The sequence below is a fragment of the Panthera leo genome, chromosome A2, assembly GCF_018350215.1.
Source record: "Panthera leo isolate Ple1 chromosome A2, P.leo_Ple1_pat1.1, whole genome shotgun sequence".
NCBI lineage: Eukaryota > Metazoa > Chordata > Mammalia > Carnivora > Felidae > Panthera > Panthera leo.
This window is the reverse complement of record NC_056680.1, coordinates 18,006,457-18,032,117: the sequence shown is the minus strand read 5'-3', so window position 1 is coordinate 18,032,117 and position 25,661 is coordinate 18,006,457. Positions and strand designations below refer to the sequence as shown.

Here is a 25,661-nt window from a genome sequence, read left to right as displayed (position 1 = left end):
CTCAGTATAGAATTGGTCAGTTCAGCATAGAACCTGGTTCCTTTTAGTGGTAAATGGTATTTTAAGTAGCATAGGGGTGTTCATTGCTTCTGGGTTGGTCATTGTTTCTAGGCCTTTCAGGGGGGCAGAACTAAAAAATAAAATAAAATCATTTTGATACCTGCAGTTCAGATTCAGAACTACAAGGCTTTTTATATGATGTCTCTGCATCTCCCTTCTCCCATGCCAGGAGTCCTGGTTTTTAGACACTAAAGTTCACTTTAAGTTGTGTTAGGAAGTGGGTAAAGCTAGGGAAGAGACACTACCAGTTGGCAGAGTGAAGTGAATCCAAAGAAAATAGTGCATGCTAAGGTATGTGTGGGACCACTTTTAGCTCTGGCCTTCCCCAAACAGGGCTGTCTTGTGCCACTCATCTGCTTCAGATATTTTGAGGGCAGGGAATCTTATCGTATTGCCAGTGGGCCACAAAATAGAAGAGTAGAGATAGTGCTGCCAGAAAGAGATGGGAGTGCACTAATGGACTTAGGGGACCAGCTTTGGCAAGAGTAGAGAAGAGGAATGTGTTGGGCAGAATATTTCTTTCCCTGCTCCTAGGATGTGGCATCCTCACTGTCTGCTTGGAGAATTCCTGAAACTCCTGCAGGAGAATACTGTTTCACCAGGGCCTCAGTACTTGGCACATAAACACTGGTACATCGACTGTTGAATGAACACATGATGGGGGTTTGGTGATCAACCTAAGTGTCATCTTCTGTTCACATAGACCTGGCTGCACAGGGCTTTTGATCAAACATTGGCCTTTGCCCCTGCCCAGCCCTCAGTTTGCTTATGAACCAGCGTCTTAAAGTTAGACCTTCCCTGTGGGAGAACCCTGTAATAGTTCTGAATATCATTCTCCCCTTTATCCAGACAGGGAATGAGAATGAGCTTGCTTTTTAGAGGTGGAAAACACAAGAGGTTTAACAAGGACACACATATTGGTTCTTTGGGCCCTTGACACCTTTGAAAAAATATGATGAAAGCTCTATACCCTCTTTCTAGAGAAGTATGCATATATGCAGAGTTTGATTTATAGTTTTGGGTGTTACACTATGTTCTTTTGCCCAGTTGTAATCTTGGATTAGAGGAAGAATTAACATCAGGTAAGAATCATATAGGGCACTGGTTCTCAGGAACTTGTTAGAAATGCACATTATCAGGTCCCACCCCAGAAACTTGGGCTGAAACCCAGGCATCTGTGTTTCAAGCTTCCAGGTGATTCTGCCATTCTCTAGGGAGATTTTTCTGGGAAACTTGTACTCCTGTGTGGTCCTTGTGCCTCCCACTTCCCATCCTGCACCTCTGAGGGCCCTTCTCCCATCGTCTTGTTGTAGCAGTACTCTATTCCTCCTAGGCTATGTCCTGCCCAGCCACGTGACTGAGGAGATGCTGTGGGAGTGCAAGCAGCTCGGGGCTCACTCCCCTTCCACCCTGCTGACCACCCTCATGTTCTTTAACACCAAGTAAGTGTTCTAGAAGCTCCATGCTTAGCCACTGCTGGCATCTGCCCAGTGAAGAGGGTGGAAACTATCCAGGTAGACTTAGGAATTCCTTTGACACATATTTGAGAGCATCTGGGCTACTGAAAGCCTTCAGCCCCATTTGGCTACATTTGTGTGGTGACCAGTGAGGCAGACAGCCTTGCCAGACCCCTGCCATCAGTCTTGATGTGGTTCCTCCACTAGACAGTGTTTTTGGGTGTGGGCCTGCCCAGATCCTGGGAGTGTGTGCATCAGCTCCTCCGAGACACTGATGGCAGAGGCTGAGTCATGGTCTCCTCCTGGCACCCCTCCCTTTGCCTTGCTTTCACTTGTGGTGCAGATACTTCCTTTTGAAGACAGTGGACCAGCATATGAAGCTGGCCTTCTCCAAGGTTTTGCGACAGACAAAGAAGAACCCCTCTAATCCTAAGGATAAAAGCACGAGTATTCGGTACCTGAAGGCACTTGGGATACACCAGACTGGCCAGAAAGGTAGGGGCTACGGAAACAGGTGCAACTTGTCCTGCCCTGTCCTTGTGCCGGGGGACTAGTGATTAGTGTGAAGGTTGGGATTTGCTGGATAAGAATTCTCCATTCCCTTCTCCCCAGCCAGAAACTTCAAACTCTTCTAGAAGCAGAGATGCCCCAGAAATGATTGCTGCTTTTTCCTTTCATACTTTCCCTTCATGCCTCACACCATTTTTCCTCCCAATAAGTCTAGTTTGGGATGGCTAGAAGCCTAAGGTTCCTAATCTGGGCCTGAGCTAAAGCAGTCTGATGCCATGTCTCTGGTGTTGGGGGTGTGTTTTGTAGTTACAGATGACATGTATGCAGAGCAGACGGAAAATCCAGAGAATCCACTGAGATGTCCCATCAAGCTCTACGATTTCTACCTCTTTAAATGGTGAGGAAGCTTTATGGTGGCTGGGGGACTGTGTGTGTGTGCATGCATGCACTGTACCTGTATACAAAGGCATTCTTTAGTCACGAACTGAGAGTAAATACACACTTCCCAAAAGCTAAATATAGAAGCAACCTTACTGGTTTCCCAAAAACATGTGGAATGACCAGCATTGTAATTTTATATGGTCCCCTGTCTTGGAGAGGGGAATGAAGGTAGAGGGAGGAAAGTATAGAGAAGTGGCTTCCATCACATAGCATAGCTTAACATCTTCCTGTCCTTGACCTTTGTCACTAGCAACATCAATCTAGAGGGGATTCGTTTTCTTTGCTTTTGCTGTCTTGCCCTTTCAGTTTGACATGTCATCTCTACAGCAATGCCAAAGTGATGTTTCTGTGCTATAGTTCTTAACATGTTACTTAGACTAAAACCTTCAGTGGTTTTAGTTTATTATATAAAGAAGAGTAATCTTAATGTTGCCAACGAGGCCTTTCGTATACTTCCCTTGCTCATCTCATGTCCATGTAGCTCTTGGCTCTCTAGCCATGCTGGCTTCTCTCCACTCAAGGACCTCATGCTCTCCCTACCCGCAAGGCCTCAGCATAGAAATTTTCCCTGTTGATGGGGCGCCTGGGTGGCTCAGTTGGTAAAAGTGTCCAGCTTTGGCTCAGGTTATGATCTCGCGGTTTGTGAGTTCCAGCCCTACGTCGGGCTCTGTACTGACAGCTCAGAGCCTGGAACCTGCTTCAGATTCTGTGTCTTCCCCTCTCTCTGCCCCTCCCATGCTCATGCTCTGTGTCGGTCTCTCAATAATAAATAAACATTAAAAAAATTTTTCCCTGTTGGGCAGGCCTTCCCCACCCGCTACGGGCCCCCATATTTGGCTAGTTGGCTCCTATCAATCCTCTTCTCAGCTTTATTAGGAAAGCATTTCCAGATTCCCTACCTGTTCTTTTGGGCTCTTTCCTTTGTAGCATTTATCACTGATTGTCATTTTGTGTGTATTTATCTAATTGTTGACTATCTCTCCTCTTACCTGTAAGCTCCATAAGGTGGGAAGTCTTGGATTCTGCTCATTTCTTGAACACCAGCTCCTAGTGCAGACCTGGCACACAGTGGCCCTTTGATAAATCTTGAGTGGATGGGTGAATGTAACTGTTTAGACAGCGACATGTGCTAATAAGTACAGCAAAACATTGAAGGGGTAGAGTGTGAGCCTAAGTAAGGGTCCCAGCATCTTAGCCAAGCTGGGAAGGCAGATAGAGTCCCTTAGGTAAAATTGAGGAATTGTCAGTGGATTGGGTAGAGGCAAACAACATGAGGAAAGACTTGGAGATGACCTTGTAAGTGGTGAAATTGGTTCCAGGTGGGATATAGTTGGACTCAAGAAGATGAACCCCACATCCTTAGGTATCACTCAGAGGTATTCACAGCTGGCAGCATGTAAGGGAGGGGTGGAAGGGAGGTAGCCTATTACTGACATTTGCAGTAGCCCCAAAAGAGGTCCTAGAGGTAATATGTGTTGGCTGCATGGAATTCAGTAGCTATGATACCATACCTCCAAGAGCTGCTGTCTTCCCAACTTTTGCAGACAGCATCTGTCCAGTAGATTCCAATGTGGGAGGGTTGAGACTGTTGTGGTTTTACCCAGCTTTTACTGATATATTTTTCAGCCCCCAGAGTGTGAAAGGCCGGAATGACACCTTTTATCTGACGCCCGAGCCAGTGGTGGCCCCCAATAGCCCAATCTGGTACTCGGTCCAGCCTATCAGCAGAGAACAGATGGGACAGATGCTGACTCGGATCCTGGTGATACGAGAAATTCAGGAGGCCATTGCAGTGGCCAACGCAAGCACCATGCACTGAGATGCCTAAGCCATGGTGCAAGGGAGATGATCCAGGAAAAAAAATGGACAGACTTTCACACTAAAGAAGAGGCCTCCATTTTTTCTTTTTTTTATTGGTGTAGTTATGAAGCCTTTCAGACTGCTTCTGTTTAAAATGTAAAAGGAAACTTTGCCTCCTGTGCGTCTCCGTAAATCTGCGGCAGATTCCTCAGCCCGTGGGGGTGCTGGGTTTCCTGAAAAGCCAGATGTCCTAGAAAGTGGCTGGCTGGCTTTTTCTTTTTTTGTCTGGGGCCTGGGAAAGGGCTTGGACTGTTAGGAGAAATGTGGCCCGTTCCCTTACTCTAGAAAGATGGAATTAGTGATGGATGGACCCTCCAGGGAATCTCCCCAGCTGGCTTCCACTCTGACTGGCAGACGTCGCTGACCACAGGGGAGCCACCGTCTTTTTCTTTCTTCATGCTCAGACATAAACTTAGCATCTTAATGGAAGGAAAATGAGGGGAACTTCAATTATGATTTATTAAAGACAATTTCTATTACACCCTCCTTTATGACAAGTGACATTTTAGATGTTAAAGTAAAAACTTTACCATGCCTTTTTTTTTTTTTTTTTTGGCCTAGCATTGAGGCCTTAAACCTGAGGCTCCTGTGCCTGATGGAATTCTTGTAACATACACTTGTGTATCATATAAAGATACCACTCTGTTTCTCTTATGTATTCTTAATCTAGTTGTTTATTAAGAATGACAAGCACGTCTTTTCAACATGCTAGTGAACATCGCCTCTTTATTTGGGAGGATCCTGGCGGGCCAGTGGAAGCAAAGCCTTGCCTGCTAATTGAACGGGTCAAGGTCTTGTGGGAGGGAGCAGACACGGTAACACCCAACTACAAGGCTACAAGCCCTAGTGCATGCTGCGCGCATGCGCTCCTTCGGTAGTCCCGCCCCGGAGTCGCGTAGGCTCCGCCTGCTCGCACTGCGTCCTGACGTCAGTGGCGCGTAGGGCGCAATGACGATATCGGCGGGTTTATATTGGCGCGGCCCAGACGGCTGAGGCCTCTGCGGCGCGGTCTTCGGACACACGCGGCTTTGCCCGGTCCTGGCTATGGCCGACTACCTGATTAGCGGGGGCACGTCCTACGTGCCAGACGACGGGCTTACGGCACAGCAGCTGTTCAACTGCGGGGACGGCCTCACCTACAAGTGCGGGCCTAGCGGGCTCACCTGGGCGAGGAGAGGGGCGGCGCGCTGCGGTGGGAGGCCGGGTGGGGTTTTCCACTGAGCCCTCTGGGACTCGGGCGTGGGGACAGGTTGCGGAAAATCCCCCATCATCTCCGGCTCCATTTGGTAGATCTGAAGTGGGGCGGAATGGAGGAGGCATCTTGGCAGTGCTTGGGATTTCAGACTAGAAGCTCCATTCTGTCGGCACATGGAGTTGTCAGGATGCCAGGGTCGCTGTTGACAGCTAGGTGGCAGAAAAGGTCCCCTATCTACATCTCCACCTTGTGATTTGTCTTCCCTTAATGTGACACGGGCTAGGGCAGTGCCCTCTAGGCCCAAATGCCCTTTGATGTGATCAGTGGGGATGGAATCTTAAGCCGCCCTAAACCTGAGCCTTACTCCCAATTCATTCCCCTTCCCCATAGTGACTTTCTCATTCTCCCTGGGTACATCGACTTCACTGCAGACCAGGTGGTGAGTATCACCAGAAACTGGGTCCTGAACATCAGGTTAGGTAAGGTACTCCTTTGCCCTGTCCTCTCAGCTACCAAACCAAATTGGGCTTGGGGGTAGATTCTGTAGAATAGTCTGATTGGCATGCATGTCATGCAGGGCACCTGATTTATGGGGATCTGGCACCACCCTGAGGCATATGAGGTGCTTTCCCACATTACTTGGCTGTATCTCCTCAGGACCTGACTTCTGCTCTGACCAAAAAGATTACTCTGAAGACCCCACTGGTTTCCTCACCCATGGACACAGTCACAGAGGCTGGCATGGCCATAGCAATGGCGGTGAGCATGACGGGACAGAAGGAGGGGCCCCACATTGTTCCCCAAAGGCATATAGAGTCATGCTGCTCTTACTCTTTACTTTTTTCTTCTTTTTAAAGTTTATTTTTGAGAGAAAAAGAATGAGTGGGGAAGGGGCAGAGACAGGGGTCAGAGGATCCGAAGTGGGCTCCGTGCTGACAGCAGAGAGCCCTACGTGGTGCTCAAACCCATGAACCCGTGAGATCATGACTTGAGCTGAAGTCAAGATGCTTAACCAACTGAGCCACCCAGGAGCACCTCTTTGTCACTTTTTCACTATCTTCTGTTTATCGTGCAGCTTACAGGTGGTATTGGTTTCATCCACCACAACTGTACACCGGAGTTCCAAGCCAACGAAGTTCGGAAAGTGAAGGTCAGAAGGGCAAGGATAGTGGTCAAGAGCTCCTGGGAACTGCATTGAGGTGGAGTGGGGGGTGGGAATGGGGGATATATTCTCCTGATCTTTTCCCCACTTTGGGGTTCAATTCTTGAGAAGACTATGAGACCCTGTGTCCTTAGGCAACAGAAGAGGACCAGGTGGACAGTACCTACAGCCCACCCGTGTTTCCTATTCCTGGGTTTGAGTTGTGATTTGGTCCTGTGGCACTGCCAGAGGGGGGAGTTGGCACAGACCCCGGGCTTCAAACTGGTAAAGGCCATTCAGAAATATTCTTGCCATCCCTTCCAGAAATATGAGCAGGGATTCATCACAGACCCTGTGGTCCTCAGCCCCAAGGATCGAGTGCGGGATGTGTTTGAAGCCAAAGCTCGGCATGGTTTCTGTGGTATCCCAATAACTGACACAGGACGGATGGGAAGCCGCCTGGTTGGCATCATTTCCTCAAGGGACATTGATTTTCTCAAGGAGGAGGAGCACGACCGGTTTTTGGAAGAAGTAGGTGCTACTGACAAAGCAAAGCCAAGCTCTAGCAGCCAAGGCTTAAGACAAGGTTTCTGTTGCCTGAATGGCATCTCTGGGGGCCTTTGCAGTCCAGAAAAGATGAGTGCCCAGCCAAGTTTCTGATCCCTTCATGGGGTTCGTGCATCTCTTCCCCACCAGAGGCTCTGAATGGGCCCGAATGTTTGCCACCCCCAAGGTGCAGGCAGTACTCAAGGATCAATTTCGACCTCCTCTTCCAATTCTCTTGTCATTGCTCTGGCATGGCATTTCTGTCTCCACTATGTAACAGGAGGCTCTGTGTACCATGTTGTCCTTTCTACTGAATTTTCACCCCTGCCACTATATTGCTGCACAGACTGTTGGGTTCACTTGAGGAGGGTGGTTTGGGTGCAGGTGTGTGATCGTGGTGGTCTTTGGAACCTCCCTCCTGTATTAGGGCAGGGTCTGTTGGGAAGTCTGGTCTCTGGCCTTTTCTCATAGCTCCCCTCACTGCTAGATCATGACGAAGAGGGAAGACTTGGTGGTAGCTCCTGCAGGCATCACATTGAAAGAAGCAAATGAAATTTTGCAGCGCAGCAAGAAAGGTGAGTCCTAGAGGTGGAAGGGTTCTGGAACCAAAGACCAGGGTTCTGATTTATGTATTTGCCCTACCTCCAGGAAAGTTACCCATTGTAAATGAAGATGATGAACTGGTAGCCATCATTGCCCGGACAGACCTGAAGAAGAACCGGGATTACCCACTGGCCTCCAAAGATGCCAAGAAGCAGCTGCTCTGTGGAGCAGCCATTGGCACTCATGAAGATGACAAGTATCGGCTGGACTTGCTAGCCCAGGCTGGTGTGGATGTAGTGGTTTTGGTGAGTTGTCACATAGGCAGGGTAGGGTGGTAGGGGCAGCTGTAATACCAGTCTCACTGGGACTTTCTTTCTGTCCCAGGACTCTTCCCAGGGAAATTCGATCTTCCAGATCAACATGATCAAGTACATCAAAGAGAAATACCCCAGTCTCCAAGTTATTGGAGGCAATGGTGAGGCAAGACTGGGCACTGAAGGACGTGGGGCAAGAGGAGGGAAGCTAAGCTCCCACTTAGACCTTCACACAAGCTTTTCCCTGTTGTAGTGGTCACAGCTGCTCAGGCCAAGAACCTCATTGATGCTGGCGTAGATGCCCTGCGGGTGGGCATGGGCAGTGGCTCCATCTGCATCACCCAGGAAGGTAGGAAATGCTTCATCAGGCCCTCAGAGACTCTGGCTTCAACAGGGCCCTTAGTCCCAGATGGCCTGAGCCAAGCGCTCTTGTGGGAACAATACGGAGTCCTCCAATAGGGGCAGCCCCAGGGCCAGATGGGCCCCTTGGATGGGTGACATGCTGGAAGACGAGCTCGTCATTCCTCACCTGCCACTCCCTCCCACCCCACCCCTCACCTAGCCTGGCCTCCTTGCTCCTGCTCTGCACCCTCTCTAAACTCTGGTCTGTTTGTTTTATTTAGTGGCTCCCAAGATCCCTCCAGACATAAAGTCCCACAGCCCCAAATGCCCTTCTACTGTCACGGGCTGCTATAGTAAGTCCAGCCCGGCCCACTGGCCCGGCCCAGCTGCCCACTGCCCGGCTGCTTGGTTGACTGTAGCTGTAGCTCCCGGGGTTTGTGGTGCTGATGGGTGGGCAGGGCAAACTGAATGACAGACCATGGTTTTGGGGGCTGCTGGAAAACACAGCTCCCTCCTCTTCCCGGGGTGCTCATAAGGCAGGATCTCCTTCCCAGGTAGGCCCTAGTCTGCCCACATTTCCTATAGTAGGCACAGCTCAAGAACCAGCAAGCCACTCTTCCTTCTACACAACCACTCCCCTGATCTTGCCCAAGCTGCCAACTAGGCAGGAAGGGGTGGGCCTCTGGGTTACTAACTGCACGGTGACCCCCTATGTCCACTTGATACCAGGTGGGTGGGGCTTTTCCCGGCTGCTGACTGCATGTGCCTGAGGCTGCCCTGGGCCATGCACACATGCACGCGCACATGCAGGATTGAGTGGAGGCCATCACAGCTATTTGTACTGTTCAAGGCAGACGGGGCAGCAGCCATCCCACACTTGACTCTCTCGGCCAAGCTGCAGTCTTGGTGCATCTGTGGCTGAGAGCTCCGGGGTGCTGAGTTATGGCCACAGGGCCCCTTGCCTGTCCCCATTAATTCCATCCACCCATATATTCCTCTCTCAATAGTGCTGGCCTGCGGGCGGCCCCAAGCAACAGCAGTATACAAGGTGTCAGAATATGCACGGCGCTTTGGTGTTCCTGTTATTGCTGATGGAGGAATCCAAAATGTGGGCCACATCGCTAAAGCCTTGGCCCTTGGGGCCTCCACAGGTGAGGCCCAGCACCCAGGGAATTTGGTGGGATTCCTTCCCTAATGCCACTCAGAGTCTGCCCCCAGCACTCCCATCTGTCCATAGTTATGATGGGCTCCCTCCTGGCTGCTACTACTGAGGCCCCTGGCGAGTACTTCTTCTCTGATGGAATCCGGCTAAAGAAATATCGTGGTATGGGTTCTCTTGATGCCATGGACAAGCATCTCAGCAGCCAGAACCGATATTTCAGGTGGGACAGGAAAGTCAGTTATCCTGTACTGACAGCCTTGTACTGGCAGCTTCATCTATGCTTTGACCTTGCTTGTGTTGTCCTGCCTCTCCCCACAGTGAAGCTGACAAAATCAAGGTGGCTCAGGGGGTGTCTGGGGCTGTGCAGGACAAAGGGTCCATCCACAAATTTGTCCCCTACCTGATTGCTGGCATCCAGCACTCCTGCCAAGACATTGGTGCCAAGAGTTTGACCCAAGTCCGGTAAGCTTGGGGAGTTGAACATGGGTAGAGGGGGTGGTTGAGGGCCAGCTACCCACATCTGACATCCGTCCCTCTTCAGAGCCATGATGTATTCTGGAGAACTCAAGTTTGAGAAGAGAACATCCTCAGCTCAGGTGGAAGGTGGTGTCCACAGCCTCCATTCGTAAGTGACCAGCCCTTTTGTACCCATCTACCTTCAGAGCAAAGGTTTTTGCTGTGCCTCCTTCCTCCTGCCACACCTCACAGCTTGTTATTCTGCTTACAGGTATGAGAAGAGGCTTTTCTGAAAAGGGATACGGCATACCCCCTTGGTTTTTCAATAAAAGTTTGGGAAAAAAAAAACAATGCCTGATCTTTGAGGTCAACAAGCAGGTGTGGCTGTGCAGCTGCCACTATCACAGATGCACACAAACACAACACCCTCATTTGTGGGGAAAGCCTCAGACATTGAGGTCAGGATACTCCTTGGATCTGGAAGGAGGAACTAGTTCTTGATTCAAAAAGTCCCTCCTGAGGCAGCTCACAAGATGAGTCTGGCCAGCTCTGACTCACAAGAGTGCAGTCTCACATTATGGCTACTTAGGACAGGTCATGGAACAGTCCATGGGGGCTTTGGACTGGCACTCACAGGTGCTTGGCCACGTGGGACCAGGTTGAGATCCACATATGTATTCTCTAACTTGAATCTCCAAGGGATCTTGTGGAGAAAGCACTGAGGTCCCCTCAAATCTGCATGTGAGCAAGTAGTTAACATTCGCAGTTTGAAACAGGTGCCTATACTGCCTCCTGCCTCTGAGGAGGTAAGTAGCCTAGATAAAAAGGTGATCCCTTGGTTTCTTTGCAACCCCCACCAAGAGCCCACTGAGCCAAGTAGCTCCTCACTAGCAGTAAACTAGAACAAAATGGAAGATGTGGATTAAATTATTAACTTGCTGGCAAGAAAGACAAGTGTTACAGTGCCAAAGGGGAGGGACTAGTGAAAGCGCTGGAAACCCGTGTGCACTGCAAAAGTGCCACGGCCCTCCTGGACAGGTTAGGTCAGCTCCTGGCGGTTCATTCTGCAGCTTGTGCCAAAGTTGTGAGCACAGTCCCTCCAGGTGGAGGAATAAGGGCAGCTCCTGTCACTCGGCCTTCATGACACAGGAAGTTGAAAGTGGCACAAGCATTGGGCTGCAAAGAGAAAGCGTGCATCAGCTTGGCTAGAGATAGGACTGGGCCCTGCTCAGCACTCCCAAGTGGCAGGACTTACCGTGTCCTGCACTTCCACCGCGATGCCCCGCTGCCTCATGGCTTGCAGCACCCGGGGCTGCAGTCGTTCAGTCCGGTCTCCGGTGCCCACCACAATGATCTCTAGGGAAAGATGGCCATGATTAGCTTATGGCGGGTCAGTGGGGAGGCTGGGGCTGGGTGGTTTGCTGGGGCTGGAAGCACCTCAGCCCTCCCCTTCTCCAGTACCTATTCGCGGCTCCAGCAACCAGAAGAGAGAGAAGCTTTCTTCAGTGATGTCCTGGTGAGTTCCTACCTGGGTTGGGAGGAGGCAAGTTAAGTACAAGTTCGCGCAGCTTTCCCCACAGAGCCCTTACCTGCTCCACAAAGGGGTAACGGAAAAGCCAAGTTTGCCAGGGACAGAATCAGGGGACAGGCCTGGGGCTCTGGACCTCTACTTCCTCACTGCTCACGTTCCACTGCACGACCGAGTGCGGGAGCAACGCGCAGGGCCCAAGCACACGATTTCCGTTGACCATGAAGCCGAGGCTGCTGTAGCTGTCGATATACATGGATTGCGGGGACTCGCGTTGCAGCAGAGAGATGCGCGTCCGCTGGTACAGCTCATCGTCCGCCGGCGTGAGCCGATGCCCTCGCCTTGGAACCCTGCGGGTGGGGTATGCTCAGGTTCTAGGGAGCCGTTGGGGGGGGGGGGGGTGGGAGTCGCCGGTCGTGGGGGGCGAGAGAATCAGGGACGCTGGGTCTGGACTCACCACAGCAGCTCTGCGAGGTCACAGCGAAAGGCGGCTCGAGCTCGGCACAGGCCGCGAAGAGCGAACGAGGCAACCATGGCGGACCCGCGTGCAGGGAACCCGGCGCTAGGTCAGCGGAGTCGTGGCGAAGTTCTCCGCAGCGCGCTGACAGCGCCCTCTGCGTCCCGGAGGGCACCGCGCGAGTCGGCTGCCCCAGCGCGGGATTGTGAAGGAGCCGGCCCGGGAAAACTGTCCCAGGAGGGCCCGTCCCCTACCGCGGCTCCGGTGTCTGCACCTGCCGCCCGCCCCGCCCCAGGCCCCCACAGACCGTCCTGGGGGAGCCGGACACCTGGTGGCGTGGCCGGCCTCAGAGCGCTGCCTGGGCCCCCGCCGCCGCTTGGTCCCCGGCCCTCAGCTATTAACGCAGGACTCCCGGAGCCTGGGGCGGGGCTGCCGCGCACCTGGTCGAGTCCCTCACACCTGGCCAGGGCGTGGGGCCAGCATCCAAGCCCCTAATCCCAGGCTTTGGGGCGTCGGGTTCCGAGGGCGGAGCGGCCAGCTCAGGTTTCCCCCGCACTTCTGCGAATCACGCCCCTCCTCAACCGTCACCCGCGCGACCGTTGGCGTCGTCGCCGCGCGTCTCCCGGGGCGTGGCCACGCGTGGATTGGCTTCTCAGGAGCGCGAGGGGGCGTGGCTGATTGGTTTCGCCTTAAAATGGCTCCAAATCTGCGGCCCCAGCAAGCGGAAGGGGACGCCGTGGTAGGGCGATTGTAGCCGTTCGGGTGGGAGCCACCGGGCCGAACGGAACCAGATATTGAACTAGACAGCTGCTGGAGCATCGCCCTGTCGTCGCTCACGCTGCTCGCGGCCCGAGAATTCCCCGACCCCCCGTCTTGAACCGAATCAGAGGGCCTACTGGCGCGAGAGTCGCTGGCGCCCGCGCGGGTTTCGGGCATCTTCGCGCCCCCACCGTGTCGTGGCCTCAAGGGAATGTTGACGCGTCTGCTACCCACGGGACCGGGCGGGCGGGAGGCTCGGCATAGCGGAGGACGGTCGCAATGGCTTCCCGGGGGTCCTATCGCCGCCATTGGGTCCCCAGCGCTCCGGGCGCTGGCATAGTCACGGGACAAAGGGCCCGGGGTGCGGGGGTGTCCCTGAGGCGGGCGCGCGGCTTTACTTCCTCTCCGGCCCCACGGGTGAGCTTCCCTCTAGGCTGATCTCGAAGCCCTTCCCACCACCGTCTCCGCACTGGTGGCCTGGCTTCATGGGACCAACAGGAGTAATCTTACCCTGCGGATCTAATCCGGATCTGGACCGGTCCCAGGGGAGACCCCCACCAACCTTCCTATTTTGGGGGGGCCCAGGTGAGCGCCTCGTTCCCACTACACTCGGTTTTACCGCCCACTCGTAGGTCTGTCTCCTGGTACTGGGAATGGGGGTCCTGATCTGGCCCCAGGACATGGAACTACCCCCCCCCCCCCCGCCCCGGGGTCATTCCCACCCGCCACGGCTGGACAGCGGGCAACGGAATCCCAAAAGCAGCTGTTGTCTCCAGAGCATTCCAGCTGCGCTTGGATTTCGTTCCCTGCTCTCCTGCCAGAGCAGCGTCCTGGCCTAGGTGGGGTGGGCCAGCCTCTGACCCCCATACATACTTATTGGGTCGCTCTGGTCTCTGACCCTGTCTCAGGTGCGCCCTCAGCCTGGAAGTGGTGGGCGTAGACGTCGGAGAGCCAGGTTTGTGGTCATCTCTGGAACCTGGAGTGGCATTGACAAGGGAGGGCGTTTCCAGGGCCTCTGGACAGGGCTGCGATCGCGGTGAGTCCCACAGGGCCACCGCAGCTCGCTAAAGATAGCCCTTCACTTCCTGGGGAAAACCCACCCCAACCGTCTTCGTGTACCGAGAGTAGCTGTAGTCCCCAGCTCCGCCTCCAGCCCCCAACCCTGTTAGTAGCTGCCCCAGGGTCATGCGCCTGCGGAATGGAAAGCGCTTTGGAATGACACGATCACTCCCGTTGAGTGGGCACCCAAGAAGCCATCGGGAATGTCGTGTCCGCCCAGTGCTCTTTCTGCGATCCCAGCAGGGGCTTGGAGCCCTGGCCCAGAAAGGGGTCTTGACAAACTTTTGCTGCCCCTTTCTAGGGTTCTCTCCTTTCTGAGCCCTGGGCACTCTCACTGCTTCAGAGCAGAAATCATGGTTTTCCCAGCACTGTGTGCTGTGTCAGGTTCAATCTCCATTAAAGAAAATGGAAGAAAAAGGGATTTAAGTTACAGTGAAGTGAAAACATTCAGGATCACTGGTGGGACAGAGGAAAGAGCTTTGTCTCTCTAGTGGAATGGGATGCTCCAACTGGGAACAGTCCTTTAGCTGGGGCTTCTCATGATCACATTGTTTATTTGGCTCAGAATGGCTCCTTGCCTAAACCAGGAAGCCGGAGGATCCCTGTTAAAGTACACAAGGTTAAAAGGAAAGCATTAAAGGCTGGTCATTCTGGGGGCGCCTGGGTGGCTCAGTCGGTTGGGCATCTGCCTTCGGCTCAGGTCATGAGATCTCTCTCGTCCTGAGTTCGAGCCCTGCACTGGGTTCTGTGCTGACAGCTCAGAGCCTGGAGCCTGCTTCGGATTCTGTATCTCCCTCTCTCTCTGCCCCTCCCCCACTCACTCTCTTGTCTCTGCTTCTCAAAAATGAATAAACGTTAAAAAAAAAAAAAGCTGGTAATTCTGGAAACTATCTTGATGGATCTAATTCCTCAAAAATCAAGAGAAGCAATTCTACGAGAGTAGGCATTTATCCGATGTAAAGACGACCCAAATCGCAAAGGAGGAAATACTTCTGAATAACCCGAAACCGCAGAATACTAATTCTTTTAAAAATGAGTTTTTAGGTGGTCGTGAAATGTTAGCTGGCTGTAATGTTAGCTGCCCTATCCCACTAAATTCATTTGGAGCTTCTGACGTTTGATCATGTGTCAAATGTGGGGAATGAAACGTCATCACAAATACACAGAGGTAAGACTTCGAGGGGAGAAACAGCGATCTGGGCCCCACCCAGTAGGGAGGATCCTTTCCCTGGTTGCTAATGCAGGTGGCGAAGACAGAACCCTAGGTCTAAGATGGACCCGGAGATTTAGGAACCTAGGACAGGCAGGGCAGACTGGCCACGCAGAGGGAGAGCTGGGGCCGAAGGTCTAAAGCGGCTATCAGGTTCCCTCTGGCGCACCTGTCAGCTCAGGGGCCGCCACCGGATACGCGCCCTGGCCTGTCGGTCCTCCCGGAAGTTCGACCTCCCGGGGGTTTGCTTCCGGTTCTGCTGGTTCCTTCCGGTCGCCATGGCGACGGGGCGCCTGGGGGTCGGAGAGACGCTAGGGGCCCTCAACACCGCCCTGGGGCCTGGCGACCCCGTGTGGTTCAAGGAGACGCGCGCCCGCCACCTGCGTGCCCGAGACTTTCTGGCGCCGCGGCCCGCATTACAAGCGCGCTTCGGGGACGAACAGGTGGGCGCGAGCGGCCGAGTGGGGACATGCGGCGGGGGGCATCGCCGCAGCCCGCTCATCGCCCTTCCTCTCGCAGGTGCCCGAGCGTGTGGTCCGTGCAGTCGCCGGCCTGCAGGGCCCCGGCGTGGCCCCGGTGCTGCGCTGCACGTCGACCCCCGCGGGTCTAGCGCTCCAGCTGCAGCGGCCCGCCGTCTTCGAGAGCGTGCTCGGCGCCGTGGCCGCCTATGTCGCGCCCGCCGCGCCCGCCGCGCCGGGCCCGCGCATCCTCCTCCACTGCCCGGCGCTGCGCAGCGCCCCCGGCGCGCTCCGCCTGAGCCAGCTGCGCGCCGTGCTCGTGGCCGATCATTTGGCGCGAACTCTGCGCGCTCACGGGTGAGCGCGACGCGGGGCCAAAGAGGCGGGGGTAGGAAGCTGGGACGCAAGCAGCTGCGAGTGGGAAGTAGGGGGGAGCTGGGCCGGGTGATAGGGCTGAGGCGGTCGCCCTCGCTTCGCAGGGAGAGTGTGCGCCTCGTCCCCGCCGTGCGAGACCCGCACATGCCGACCTTCCTGCAGCAACTGCGCGTGGACTGGCCCGCTGCTTCGGAGAGAGCCGCCACCGAAGCCCTGAGGAACCGCGCGCTTGCAGAGCTTAGCCCTGCCCAGGAGCGGGGAGCCCTGCCCCGCGGCGTCCTGGGCACAGTGTGCCTGAAGGAGCTGGTGCAAGAACGGGGACGCGCAGCTGGCTATGACCCCAACCTGGACAAGTGTCTGGGTAGGAGCTGGAGCCTCGCAGGGCTGGAGAGAAGGTGGGGACTCTGTGCTCCTGGCTAGCCTCAACGCCCTCGTGTTCTCTGCAGTGACTGAGGATCTGCTCTCGGTGCTAGCCGAGCTGCAGGAGGCTGCGCGCTGCTGGCCAGGGGACAGCCCTCCATCCCTGGTTAGTGACTGACCCGACTCCGTAGGCTGACACTGGCCAGCCGAGTGTCCTGTGTTCGCTCGGTGACCGTCTTCCTACACACCGTAGGCTGCGGCCCCAGATGCTAACGCAGACCGCTGCATGGTTGTGCACGTGGTGAGCTGTGAGGAGGAGTTCCAGCAACAAAAGGTGGACCTGCTTTGGCGGAAGCTGGATGACCAGGCTCCGCTCACACAGGTAGGTTTAGTGGCTTCCTCCCCGCCCCCACCATCCTGAGGGCCCTTGAAAACCCTCAAGCGTCCTGTTGGCCAGGGTGTCCGTACGTGACGCCTGATCCTGAGGGGGAGGTTAGGCTCGGTGAGTGGGTATTTGCCGCAGCTTGTGAGCATCCTGAGAGAAGGTGGGGTCCGGAGGCACATCCCAGAGAACACTGAAGAAACTGGACTGTGTCCTGGGGTGGGCTTGAAAGGCGGGGGGAGTCCAGGCACCAGATTTAGGCTTCCCGAAGGATTTGGTGTTGGAGGGTATCGCTTCCTAGCTGAGTGCCTGTTCTCTTCCCGACAGAAGCACCTGGTCTGTGGCCCGGTGAAAGTGGCTGGTGCACCCAGCACCCTCACCGCCCCTGAGTACTACGAGTGAGTGAGACTGGAAGGGAGGCCCCCTAGTCAGGGTAGTTGAGGTGGAGGGGAACTCCTCACCACCCCGCCTGCCCCGCTCACTCTTCTCATGCAGGCTCCGGCACGCCCAGGTGTGCAAGGCGTCGGCAGTGAAGCACGGCAGGGACCTGGCACGAGGTGCGTGCGCCCGGGAACCCCTAGCTGTGCTCTGCAGGAGGGGCGGCTCGTCTGCTTCCCTGCCTGTGGAGACTCACCGACCGCACTCCCCCAGACCCAGCCTGGACAGAGGTCTTCAGCGTTCTCTCCGTGGCGACCATCAAGTTTGAGATGCTCAGCACAGCCCCGCACGGTCAGGTGAGCCTGGGTGACCTACAGGATCAGGGCTTGGACAGCACGTGTGGTGGCTGCAGCTGTGCCCCCATTCCTCAGCTTCTCCTGGCCCTGGCCGACAGCAGCATTTCCACAAAGGGCACCAAGAGCGGCACCTTCGTCATGTATAACTGTGCCCGTCTTGCCACACTGTTTGAAGGGTACAGGCACAGCATGGAACAAGGTCTGTACCCCACTTTTCCACCTGTGAGCAGTCTCGATTTCTCAGTGCTACAGGATGAGGTGAGTGCCCTCCCCAGGTAGTTGGGCACCCACAGGAGGTTGGGACCTCATCTCCCAGCACCCTTCTTCCTCCCAGGGTGAGTGGCTCCTGCTCTTCAATGGCATCCTCCCCTTCCCAGACCTGCTGAGCCAGACAGCAGCCCTGGCATGCACAGCCCCAGGGCTGCACACGACCGCACGCACAGAGACGGTGAGGCAGAGGAGACGGGGACAGACACTGCACACTCAATGCTTTATTCTGGGTTGGGCACAAGATCAGAGACCAGCCAGTGACTCAGTCTCTGTCTCTAGATGTGCAAGTTCCTGGTACAGCTCAGCATGGATTTCAGCTCCTACTATAACCGCATACACATCCTAGGAGTAAGTGCACAGCAAAACGGGGTGGGGGGTTGCGGGGGTGCAAGGGAAGCAAAGGACGAGACCAGCAGGCCCTTTCTCTCCAACAGGCACCTCGACCACACCTGTTTGGTCAAATGTTTGCCCGTCTCCAGCTTCTGCGGGCCGTGCGTGAAGTGCTTCACACCGGCCTAGCCACGCTGGGCCTCCCTCCGCTGAACCATATCTAAGGCCACAGAGACCCCAAATATCTAGGAATGTTTACAGAGTCATCACCTGAAAAAAAGATACACAGATTTTGTTAGGGACCTGAAACCAAAAATAAACTACTTCTATTATAAAGCCTGGTCCTATTATATGCAGTAGGGCATATTTTTGGTCTGCCCAGATGGCACCCTACTCACCTCCAGCTCCTGCTCTGACGTCAGGAACCCGCGGCTGCCGCCTCCTCCCCTCAAGGCACACTGGGCATGGGCACAGACAGTCACTCCTGTTCCACTCCGTCTGCGAGCAGGCCCCATACCCAGCATGCCGGCCACCGCGGGACACTTCAATCATACCAGTTGTAAACCTCAAGCCCCTGGCCCCCAAGAGCACAGCGGTGGCCAAACTCAGGGCTCACAGGCCAGCAGTCCATGTCAGCCACATCTGGGACGTGGTACACGGTACTGTTCATGAAGGTGGGCTCACCATGCCCCAGACGCCAGAAGGTCAGCCGTTGGTCGATGGAGGCTGAGACCATAAGGCTTGGGCTTAGGATCTTGAGGCCTGTCACATGGGCAGCATGTGCACAGGGGACAGAGTATTCCTCTAGCACATGCAACTGGGGCACCAGCTCAGCACCCCCAGCGGCCTCTTCCAGCTCTGGTGCCTCCACAGCCAGCACAAAGACATGGAGGGAGCCATCCTCACTGCCACTGGCCACAAGTTGGCCCTCACGTGTGGGCAAGGTGTGCAGGCTGTTGACACCACAGCTATGAGCCTGGAGGGTCAGGCAGGGGGTGCCCAGTCCTGGAGGAAAAAGTTGGTTATCAGGGCCTCGCTGCCACATGGGTGAAGGCAAAGTGTGAGGTGGGGAGGGACAGCCATGGTTGTACACTGGCTACTCACGGTAGGGAAGCCCGGGGTCCGTTGGAGGCTCCAGGGCAGTGGAACCATGGTCTAGCACAGTAGTGAGATCCCAGAAGGCCAAGCTGCCATCAGTAGCTGCACTGCACAGGAACAGCCTCCTGGGAGCCAGGGGAGGGCAGCTAGGTCAGTGAGGGGGATGGAAAGCAACAGGAGCCCCCACCTGGCCCACGCAGGACCACCATGCAGCCTCTCTCACCGCCGCTGGTTGGGTGCCTCATGTGTAAAGGAATGGACCTTAAGGACACACCGCTTGTGGTGGAAGGTTTCAGCCAGGAGCTGCAGCCGCCGCCCAGAGTCCTGCAAAAGAAAGAGCCTGGGGGGCGGAGAGTGGCCCAGCTCAGAACCCATTCTGGACAACCTACCAGGCTTTGTCTCTTGGCCCTACCACCCCCCATGCCCATTCTTACCTCACTGCTCCATCACTGCAGGCTGCAGCCACAAGGGGGCCAAGGCCAGGCCTGTCGAGCTCACAGATAGCTAGGGACATATACCTGCCGAGACCAGACACAGGTCAGGGCAAACCTGGGAGCAGCTGTAAGGGGCTTGCCCTGCGTGACACCACCCTACACTCCCACCTAGCAGTGCACATTACCTGGTCTCTGGATCCACCTTGATCATCCGGTGCCGATTGCGCTGCCGGTCCCAGTACTCGTCTAGCCGGTGGGACGAAAGGTGCATGACGTGGCAGGCGAGGCGGCTCGGGGTGCTGGGGTCTGGGGTGACCATGATGCTGAAGCAATGCATCTCAGCCCGGCCCCCCGCAGACACCACATGAGCAGTCAGGCCTGGCCGAGGATCCTGAGGGCCACCTGGGGTACCAATGCCCCACACAGCCAGCGCACGCACCGAGGAGACGTGATTACAGACAGCTGTAAGTGCATGGGCCGAGCCAGTGGCTGTGGGGAGCGCCAGGACACAGACAGTGGTGTCCTCGCTGCATGTGATCACAATGTCAGTCAGGCCAGGCCCCTCGCTGCCGGGCTCCAAGTAGTCAGGCTGCATGAAGCTGGGCATCTCAAATTCAGGTCCCAGAGTGATGGTGCCCACACGCTTTACACAAGTGATCTCACGGCCATGCAGGCTCTCCCGGAGGATCACGTGTGGCCTAGTACAGCCACCCAGAGCCCGGTACAGCATGACATCCCCATCCTTGAGGTAGGCAAAGGCCATAGCCGCCTCGGTATCAGAGAAGGCCCAGGAGCGGTGCCCTCCACCACAGTTAACGATGTGCAGCTTTTCATGGGATCGGGGACTCCACACCACAAACTCATTGGCATGGAAACCCAGGATGACCATACTCCCATCAGCCATCATACGGAGCCCAGCCACCCAGTTCATGCCTCGACAGGACTTCTGCCTTAGGACTGGCTGGAGTTGGCCACCTCGCACAAAGAGCTGGTAATAGGCGCCATCACGCCCTGTGGTATACACGTAGCCACCATGGCAGGTGACCGAGGTCACACCCTGCTTCCCGTGCAGAGAAGGGAGGGTGGACACAGGGCCCCACTCAGTTTCATCCCCACCACTGCCACTACCTGCTTCAAGTGCTCCAGTGACAGCTCCGGCCTTGCCCCCAATCCCAAGATCCTTGAGCAGAGCTGGTCTGGAGGGGAACAGCAACACAGAGCCCCGACGGTCCCCGCACACCAGGAAGTCACCAGGGGGTAAGAAGGCACTGCATGTGTGCCATCTCTGCTTGCTTGGAGGCAGTAGGTACCGGCAACGTTCCTTTACAAAGATGGCTTTGCCAGAGGGTGCGGCTGAGATTTCCAGGCAAGCCACCACACCACCAGGGCCCGATGCCAGCAACAGGAGCTCCTCATAGCCACGCAAGGCCCAGCTCAGACTATGCACCTTCCCACAGAACAGGGTCAGGTCCACAGCTGCTGTTGGAGTGTTGATGGGGACAACCTTGACACGACCCTCCCCATTGGCCATGGCACACAGTCCAAAGCCCTCAGGACCAGGGGCTGCCTCCAGGAGGCAGTAGGACTGGAAGCGTTTATCCTCCAGCAGCTGCTCCCAGCACTTGACCTCAAAGTCATAGAGGTACAGGACCCCTGTGTCAGTCACTGCCAGTAGTCGCCATGAGCCAGCCAGCGTCACAGCCTTGAGGGTACCTGGCCTGCTACGGGACTTGAAGCAGAGAGCTGAGACCCCCGAACCTGGGTACCCACGCCCTACCAAGTGCCACAGCCGGATGCCTGAGTCATCACCCCCAGTAACCACCCAGGCCTGCCTCTCATGGGCAGCTAAAGCCCTGATGCCACGACCCTGGTGGCCCCGAAAGGCCTGAAGGATCTCACCTTCGTGGCTCCATACCAAGCAGACACAGTCCTCTCCAGCACTGATAAGGTAATTCTCTAGTAGCTTGACCTGCCACACACGGGCACTGTGCCCAAAGCAGTGCCCAATATTCTGTACCCGACCCCCAGGCACCCGCAGGTCACCCACCTTCCAGATGCGGACACTTCGGTCTTCTGAAGCTGTGGCCAACAAGCCTTTACTTTCCAGGTACGACATGCTGAAGATGACACCCACATGCCCACTGACCCGTCGGTCAGGGGCCACAGGCTTATTATCTATTAAGGCAGCTGCTGGGTACCAGACAAGGAGCTGATTGGAAACAGCACCTGCCACTATGGTCAGCTCCTTCCAGGTGTCTCCGATCAGACAGGCTGAGGAGAGGGTGCACCTGTCTGTGCAGGGCACCTCCTGCAGCATGCACCCTACCACAGGGTCGTATAGCACTACTGAGTTATGGCCCAGGGCCAAGGCTATGTTCCCCTCAAGCCAACGTGCATCCCAGATCCAGTCAGACATGTTCCATAGGCCAGAGCGCCAGAGCTCCCGGAAGCGGCCCTGTCCCCAGCTAACTTTCACAACTCGGAGTCCCTTGCTCCCAAACACAGCCACCATAGCCTCCGAGTCAAGGTCTCCGTTTGGTTCTGGTCGCACCCGGAACCCATGGATAAGATAGTGGCCAAGCAGGTTCTGCACGCGCTTCATCATCCGCAGATGGCCACCAAAATCGAGGCTGTACACCAGGACATCTGGCCCCTCACCTAGACAGAGGCAGAGAGCCACATCAGAACCTCACCTCTGATAAGTCATGAAGAGACGAGGGCAGGGAAAACGCGGGCATGTAGCCTGCGAATGCATTAGAACACACGACCCTGCAGGCTTGAACCCTGGACAATCCCCGGCCTCAGCTTCAGCTGGACTTTCAATGCTGACATTCAGATACTCAGTTCAACCTGACTTCCTCAAACACAGGCTCTTCCTCGCCCCACCTAACTTCTCATCCTTCCATTGGAAGCCTGTCAGCCTTTCTCCCAAATCCTCAGCCTCATCTGCTTCTACACACCCTCTTCCGCCCCCCCCAACCCATCCCTCCCCCAGGGCAGAGGCTGTCCCTAAAGGTGATCCTCCCACCTTGGGGCCACAGCAGAACGCCTCTGGATTTCCAGAAACTTCTTCCTTGAAGCTCAGATGTGAGCATGTTCAACACTGATGAGAAGAACCAGGAGAGGCAGCCCCTACTTTGACAGCCAAGGTTCCCATGACCCTAAGCCACCTCCTGCCTGCCCTGCAGGCACTTCCCACTCTACTAGTTCACCTTCAAGTTCTCTCAACCATTGCCACCCTCTACTCAGCCCCAGCCCCAAAGCAGGAAGCTCACCACTTACTCCTCTAAACTTCCCACATCTTCTCATGTTCCGAGTGCTCATTTTCTAAAGATTTTGCAAATCCTCCCCACCACAGTGACTTTGCCCCAGGATATCACCTTAACCTGAGATGACATTAACAGTTCCTCATGATATTCTTAGCTTGCAATCTCCATTTTTCGACATTCAATAGACATGAACTGAGCATCAATTATAAACCAGACAAGGAACTAACTACATGCTGGAGTAGTGAGTAAGACAAGCACAGACCCAGACTCCTGCCCATCAGGCAGACAATAAACAGTATCACCCAAGTAAACTACATTGTTGTAACTCTGGTAAGTTCCAAGAAAGAACTATACAGGTTGCTTTAAGAGTATAAAAGAGGAAAATCTATTCCACAGGATTTTCCCTCCAGAAGACATCTGGCAATATCTGGAGACATTCTGGTTGTCACAACTGGGAGCTATGCTAACTGGCAACTAGGAGTAGAAGCCAGGGATGCTCCTAAACGTCCTGCAAAGCACAGACAGCCCCCCACACAAAAAAAGGATCTGGGCCAAAATGTCAAAAGTGCTGATACTGAGAAACCCTGGTCTCGTCTAAACAGACTGGGTGAGGGGCGCCTGGGTGGCTCAGTCGGTTGAGCATCTAACTTTGGCTCAGGTCATGATCACACAGTTGGTGAGTTTGAGCCCTGCATCAGGCTCTGTGCTGACAGCTCAGAGTATGGAGCCTGCTTCAGATCCTGTGTCTCCCTCTCTCTCTCTCTCTGCTCCTTCCCTGCGCTCTCTCTCAAAAATAAAATTTTAAAAATAATAATTAAAAAATAAACAGACTGGGTGTCAGGAGAGGCCACCTTGCGAACATAACATATAGACGGAGAGGAATCAATAAGCAGTGGTAACCAAAGGAAGAGCAAGCATGGGGGAGATGGGTGAACCTTTCTTGGCAGATAGAATAGCAAGTCTGATGACCCTGAGGTGAGCACAGTCGTGTGGTTGGAATAAGAAACAAAGAGCTCAAGGATAGGCTGGGAGAATGCTCCTGAGGGGGTCTAGGAGACAAAGTTGCATGGCCTCAAATGACGGCAATATACAGACAGTGGCCACATGTATGAAGTCAAAATCAACCAGATTGGCTTGGGAGCTGAGGGAGATGCTCAGACTCAGGCACCTGACTGGCTGTTGTTCCCTCTGCTGAGCTGGAGCACCCAGTAGGAATATTTCAAATTGAAGGCACCTGTGCACTTGGACCTGGAACTCATAAGCAAAGAGGGCTGGAAATTCAGATTATAGGTGCACATGGACAGAATTTGAGAATTGCAGCAATACAAAAGTCACTCTGGAAGTCACTGGAGTAGAGGAATTCACTTGAAGAGCTTTCTAACCTGCATTTCCCAGGTCATTTTCTTGCCTAAAACCCTTCATGGGGCCGCTCTCCACCACCACTATGAAGTCAGATCTAGGCTTAAAACGGTCTGGCCTCTGCTCCTTTCTCCAGCACTTGTCCCACCCCACCCCTGCTCAGCCTCACAGAAATTCCCTCTTTCTCCCGAAGTAACAAATTCTCAGCCTCAAAGCCTTTGGCATGTTTACCCTCTGCCAGAAACTCACCGCTTCCCTTCTCCTAGCTCATTGTTGTGGTTCTTTGGGTTTCTGCCTACCTATCTCTTCCTGCAGAAGCCTTAGGACTCTAACCCATCGTAGGCACCTTGAACTCCCAGAGTCCCCACCCTTCACCAGATCACAACTGGGCCATCCCTCCCCACACACACATACCCACCCCCTTAGGATAGTAAGCAGCTCACTCAAGACTTGACAGAGCCCTGCCTCAGGACCCTTAAAAAACTCAGCAGCACCACCATCAATCACTAGTGTCTTCCAGTCAGTCCTCAATGCTCCCCAAGGGTCTGCTGCCTCAGGTCTCAGGGCTTTGATGGCCTATGCTTCTTGACCTGACCTTCCCCCAAGAAGCATCAACATCGGAATTCCTGGACGCAACCATCTCGGAAAGGGCCTTAGCGTCTGCTTCCCCAAGCATTGGCTCACTCAAAAAGGTCTCATCTCTAGTTTCCCGCCACTCAATCTGGTCCTCCCCATCTTCCACGGAGAAGCCTCACACAGCCCTGAGGCCACACCCCCGCCACCGGGCCCCGCCCTCAGGACCGCCCACCTTGGGGTCGGCTCATCCCAACCCACCCCCCCCCGCCCCCCGCTCCACTCCAGGAAGGGGCCACACACCACTCGCCCTCCGTATCACTGCGTTTCCTCGCACTTTCCCGCAGCCCCACCGCTCTTTCCACGTCGGCTGCAGACTATGAAGGGACTCAGTAGCCACATCGGGTTTTTTTTGTCTCCAGGGCTCCTCCGGCTGGGTCTCCTGCCCGCCATCTCCTGGGCTCCCGCCCCCCTCGGTCGGGCTTCATCCCGCCGCCCGTCCTCCTCCTTGGGGGTATCCCTTTGTTCTCACGGTCCCGCCCCACGCGAGCGCACGGTTTCTTCTCCACTAGCATGCGCTTCAACCCAAACCTCACCCGCCAACAGCCGATCCCCCACGCACTCCAGACCCGTGACCGGGAGGAGTATGAGCTCGGAGGTTGCCCGCGGCCAAACGTAGTCCTCGTGAGCGTCCATGTCGGTCCTCCTGCTGCTGCGGCTGCCCTGGCCAAGAAGGGAGCTGAGCTCTCGCGAGACGAGCCTTCCTCGCACGCAGCAGAGCCGATCTACAGCGGCCTTAGCAACAGGTAGCTGAGCCCAGGGTCGCCCGCTGCCGACGTCCAATCACGACCCTTCGCCTCACGCAATCCAGCCCGTCATTGGCGAGGCCGCCCTCGCCCCTCCCCCTGGCGTGACGCTCTCCAAGCGCAGCGGCGGGCTCGTACTGGCCCAATCTACCTCCCCCTCCCCCGGCCCGACC

General features: G+C 55.2%; 5 protein-coding genes across 20 annotated transcripts in view; 3 read left to right on the top strand and 2 right to left on the bottom strand.

Annotated features, from left to right (window-relative positions):
• QRICH1 (glutamine rich 1) overlaps positions 1-5,039 on the top strand; it is a 52,790-nt gene extending 47,751 nt beyond the window's left edge. For all 7 annotated transcript variants that reach the window (XM_042929305.1, XM_042929308.1, XM_042929307.1 and 4 more), the window contains 4 exons: positions 1,394-1,502; positions 1,861-2,012; positions 2,334-2,424; positions 4,095-5,039. In XM_042929305.1, the coding sequence (XP_042785239.1) occupies positions 1,394-1,502; positions 1,861-2,012; positions 2,334-2,424; positions 4,095-4,287 (545 nt within the window). In that variant the 3' untranslated portion in view covers positions 4,288-5,039. The remainder of the gene's footprint in view (positions 1-1,393; positions 1,503-1,860; positions 2,013-2,333; positions 2,425-4,094) is intronic.
• Positions 5,040-5,278: 239 nt separating this feature from the next.
• IMPDH2 (inosine monophosphate dehydrogenase 2) lies at positions 5,279-10,394 on the top strand. Its single transcript, XM_042929317.1, has 14 exons — positions 5,279-5,470; positions 5,914-5,962; positions 6,181-6,282; positions 6,599-6,673; positions 6,989-7,195; positions 7,698-7,785; positions 7,859-8,058; positions 8,138-8,228; positions 8,321-8,416; positions 9,417-9,560; positions 9,647-9,791; positions 9,890-10,033; positions 10,113-10,196; positions 10,299-10,394. The coding sequence occupies exons 1-14, from the start codon at positions 5,373-5,375 to the stop codon at positions 10,318-10,320; spliced, it is 1,545 nt and encodes a 514-aa protein (XP_042785251.1). The 5' UTR covers positions 5,279-5,372; the 3' UTR covers positions 10,321-10,394.
• A 544-nt stretch (positions 10,395-10,938) lies between these two features.
• On the bottom strand, positions 10,939-12,648 carry NDUFAF3 (NADH:ubiquinone oxidoreductase complex assembly factor 3). 2 transcript variants are annotated; one of them, XM_042929320.1, is made up of 5 exons: positions 12,013-12,648; positions 11,692-11,905; positions 11,489-11,555; positions 11,283-11,383; positions 10,939-11,203 (listed from the first exon to the last, which is right to left on the bottom strand). In XM_042929320.1, the coding sequence occupies exons 1-5, from the start codon at positions 12,087-12,089 to the stop codon at positions 11,087-11,089; spliced, it is 576 nt and encodes a 191-aa protein (XP_042785254.1). In that variant the 5' UTR covers positions 12,090-12,648; the 3' UTR covers positions 10,939-11,086. The 2 variants fall into 2 exon arrangements, with proteins under 2 accessions (XP_042785254.1, XP_042785255.1); XM_042929321.1 differs by having other exon boundaries at positions 11,713-11,905; positions 12,013-12,635.
• Positions 12,649-15,279: 2,631 nt separating this feature from the next.
• DALRD3 (DALR anticodon binding domain containing 3) lies at positions 15,280-18,320 on the top strand. Of its 6 annotated transcripts, XM_042929311.1 has the most exons (12): positions 15,291-15,483; positions 15,560-15,855; positions 15,978-16,234; positions 16,320-16,399; positions 16,487-16,615; positions 16,943-17,013; positions 17,111-17,172; positions 17,267-17,349; positions 17,425-17,607; positions 17,684-17,797; positions 17,899-17,967; positions 18,054-18,173. In XM_042929311.1, the coding sequence occupies exons 1-12, from the start codon at positions 15,319-15,321 to the stop codon at positions 18,171-18,173; spliced, it is 1,629 nt and encodes a 542-aa protein (XP_042785245.1). In that variant the 5' UTR covers positions 15,291-15,318. The 6 variants fall into 6 exon arrangements, with proteins under 6 accessions (XP_042785249.1, XP_042785248.1, XP_042785247.1 ...); XM_042929313.1 differs by lacking the exon at positions 17,684-17,797 and having other exon boundaries at positions 15,287-15,483; XM_042929316.1 differs by lacking the exon at positions 15,560-15,855 and having other exon boundaries at positions 15,466-15,483; positions 18,054-18,320.
• Positions 17,821-25,596, bottom strand: WDR6 (WD repeat domain 6). 4 transcript variants are annotated; one of them, XM_042929299.1, is made up of 8 exons: positions 25,279-25,596; positions 20,610-22,139; positions 19,667-20,492; positions 19,482-19,565; positions 19,271-19,387; positions 19,054-19,172; positions 18,348-18,954; positions 17,821-18,219 (listed from the first exon to the last, which is right to left on the bottom strand). In XM_042929299.1, exons 1-7 carry the CDS (start codon positions 25,376-25,378, stop codon positions 18,494-18,496), a joined length of 3,237 nt encoding a protein of 1,078 aa, XP_042785233.1. In that variant the 5' UTR covers positions 25,379-25,596; the 3' UTR covers positions 17,821-18,219; positions 18,348-18,493. The 4 variants fall into 4 exon arrangements, with proteins under 4 accessions (XP_042785233.1, XP_042785231.1, XP_042785234.1 ...); XM_042929297.1 differs by having other exon boundaries at positions 19,667-22,139; XM_042929300.1 differs by lacking the exon at positions 25,279-25,596 and adding an exon at positions 24,986-25,248 and having other exon boundaries at positions 19,667-22,139.
• Positions 25,597-25,661: the final 65 nt, after the last annotated feature.

What these genes read in the sequence shown, in the direction of transcription:
- IMPDH2 (XM_042929317.1), top strand. Translation starts at nt 5,373, where the DNA reads ATGGCCGACTACCTGATTAGCGGGGGCACGTCCTACGTGCCAGACGAC. An exon ending in GCATGGCCATAGCAATGGCG is followed by an intron (nt 6,283 to 6,598) that starts GTGAGCATGACG and finishes TTTATCGTGCAG; the next exon opens with CTTACAGGTGGTATTGGTTT. An exon ending in ACGACCGGTTTTTGGAAGAA is followed by an intron (nt 7,196 to 7,697) that starts GTAGGTGCTACT and finishes CCTCACTGCTAG; the next exon opens with ATCATGACGAAGAGGGAAGA.
- NDUFAF3 (XM_042929320.1), bottom strand. Translation starts at nt 12,089, where the DNA reads ATGGTTGCCTCGTTCGCTCTTCGCGGCCTGTGCCGAGCTCGAGCCGCC. An exon ending in GTTGCTGGAGCCGCGAATAG is followed by an intron (nt 11,384 to 11,488) that starts GTACTGGAGAAG and finishes ATCTTTCCCTAG; the next exon opens with AGATCATTGTGGTGGGCACC. An exon ending in CGGTGGAAGTGCAGGACACG is followed by an intron (nt 11,204 to 11,282) that starts GTAAGTCCTGCC and finishes TTCTCTTTGCAG; the next exon opens with CCCAATGCTTGTGCCACTTT.
- DALRD3 (XM_042929311.1), top strand. Translation starts at nt 15,319, where the DNA reads ATGGCGACGGGGCGCCTGGGGGTCGGAGAGACGCTAGGGGCCCTCAAC. An exon ending in CGGCAGGGACCTGGCACGAG is followed by an intron (nt 17,173 to 17,266) that starts GTGCGTGCGCCC and finishes GCACTCCCCCAG; the next exon opens with ACCCAGCCTGGACAGAGGTC. An exon ending in TCTCAGTGCTACAGGATGAG is followed by an intron (nt 17,608 to 17,683) that starts GTGAGTGCCCTC and finishes TCTTCCTCCCAG; the next exon opens with GGTGAGTGGCTCCTGCTCTT.
- WDR6 (XM_042929297.1), bottom strand. Translation starts at nt 25,378, where the DNA reads ATGGACGCTCACGAGGACTACGTTTGGCCGCGGGCAACCTCCGAGCTC. An exon ending in AAGGTGGATCCAGAGACCAG is followed by an intron (nt 19,566 to 19,666) that starts GTAATGTGCACT and finishes TGGTCTCGGCAG; the next exon opens with GTATATGTCCCTAGCTATCT. An exon ending in GAGGCACCCAACCAGCGGCG is followed by an intron (nt 19,173 to 19,270) that starts GTGAGAGAGGCT and finishes CCTGGCTCCCAG; the next exon opens with GAGGCTGTTCCTGTGCAGTG.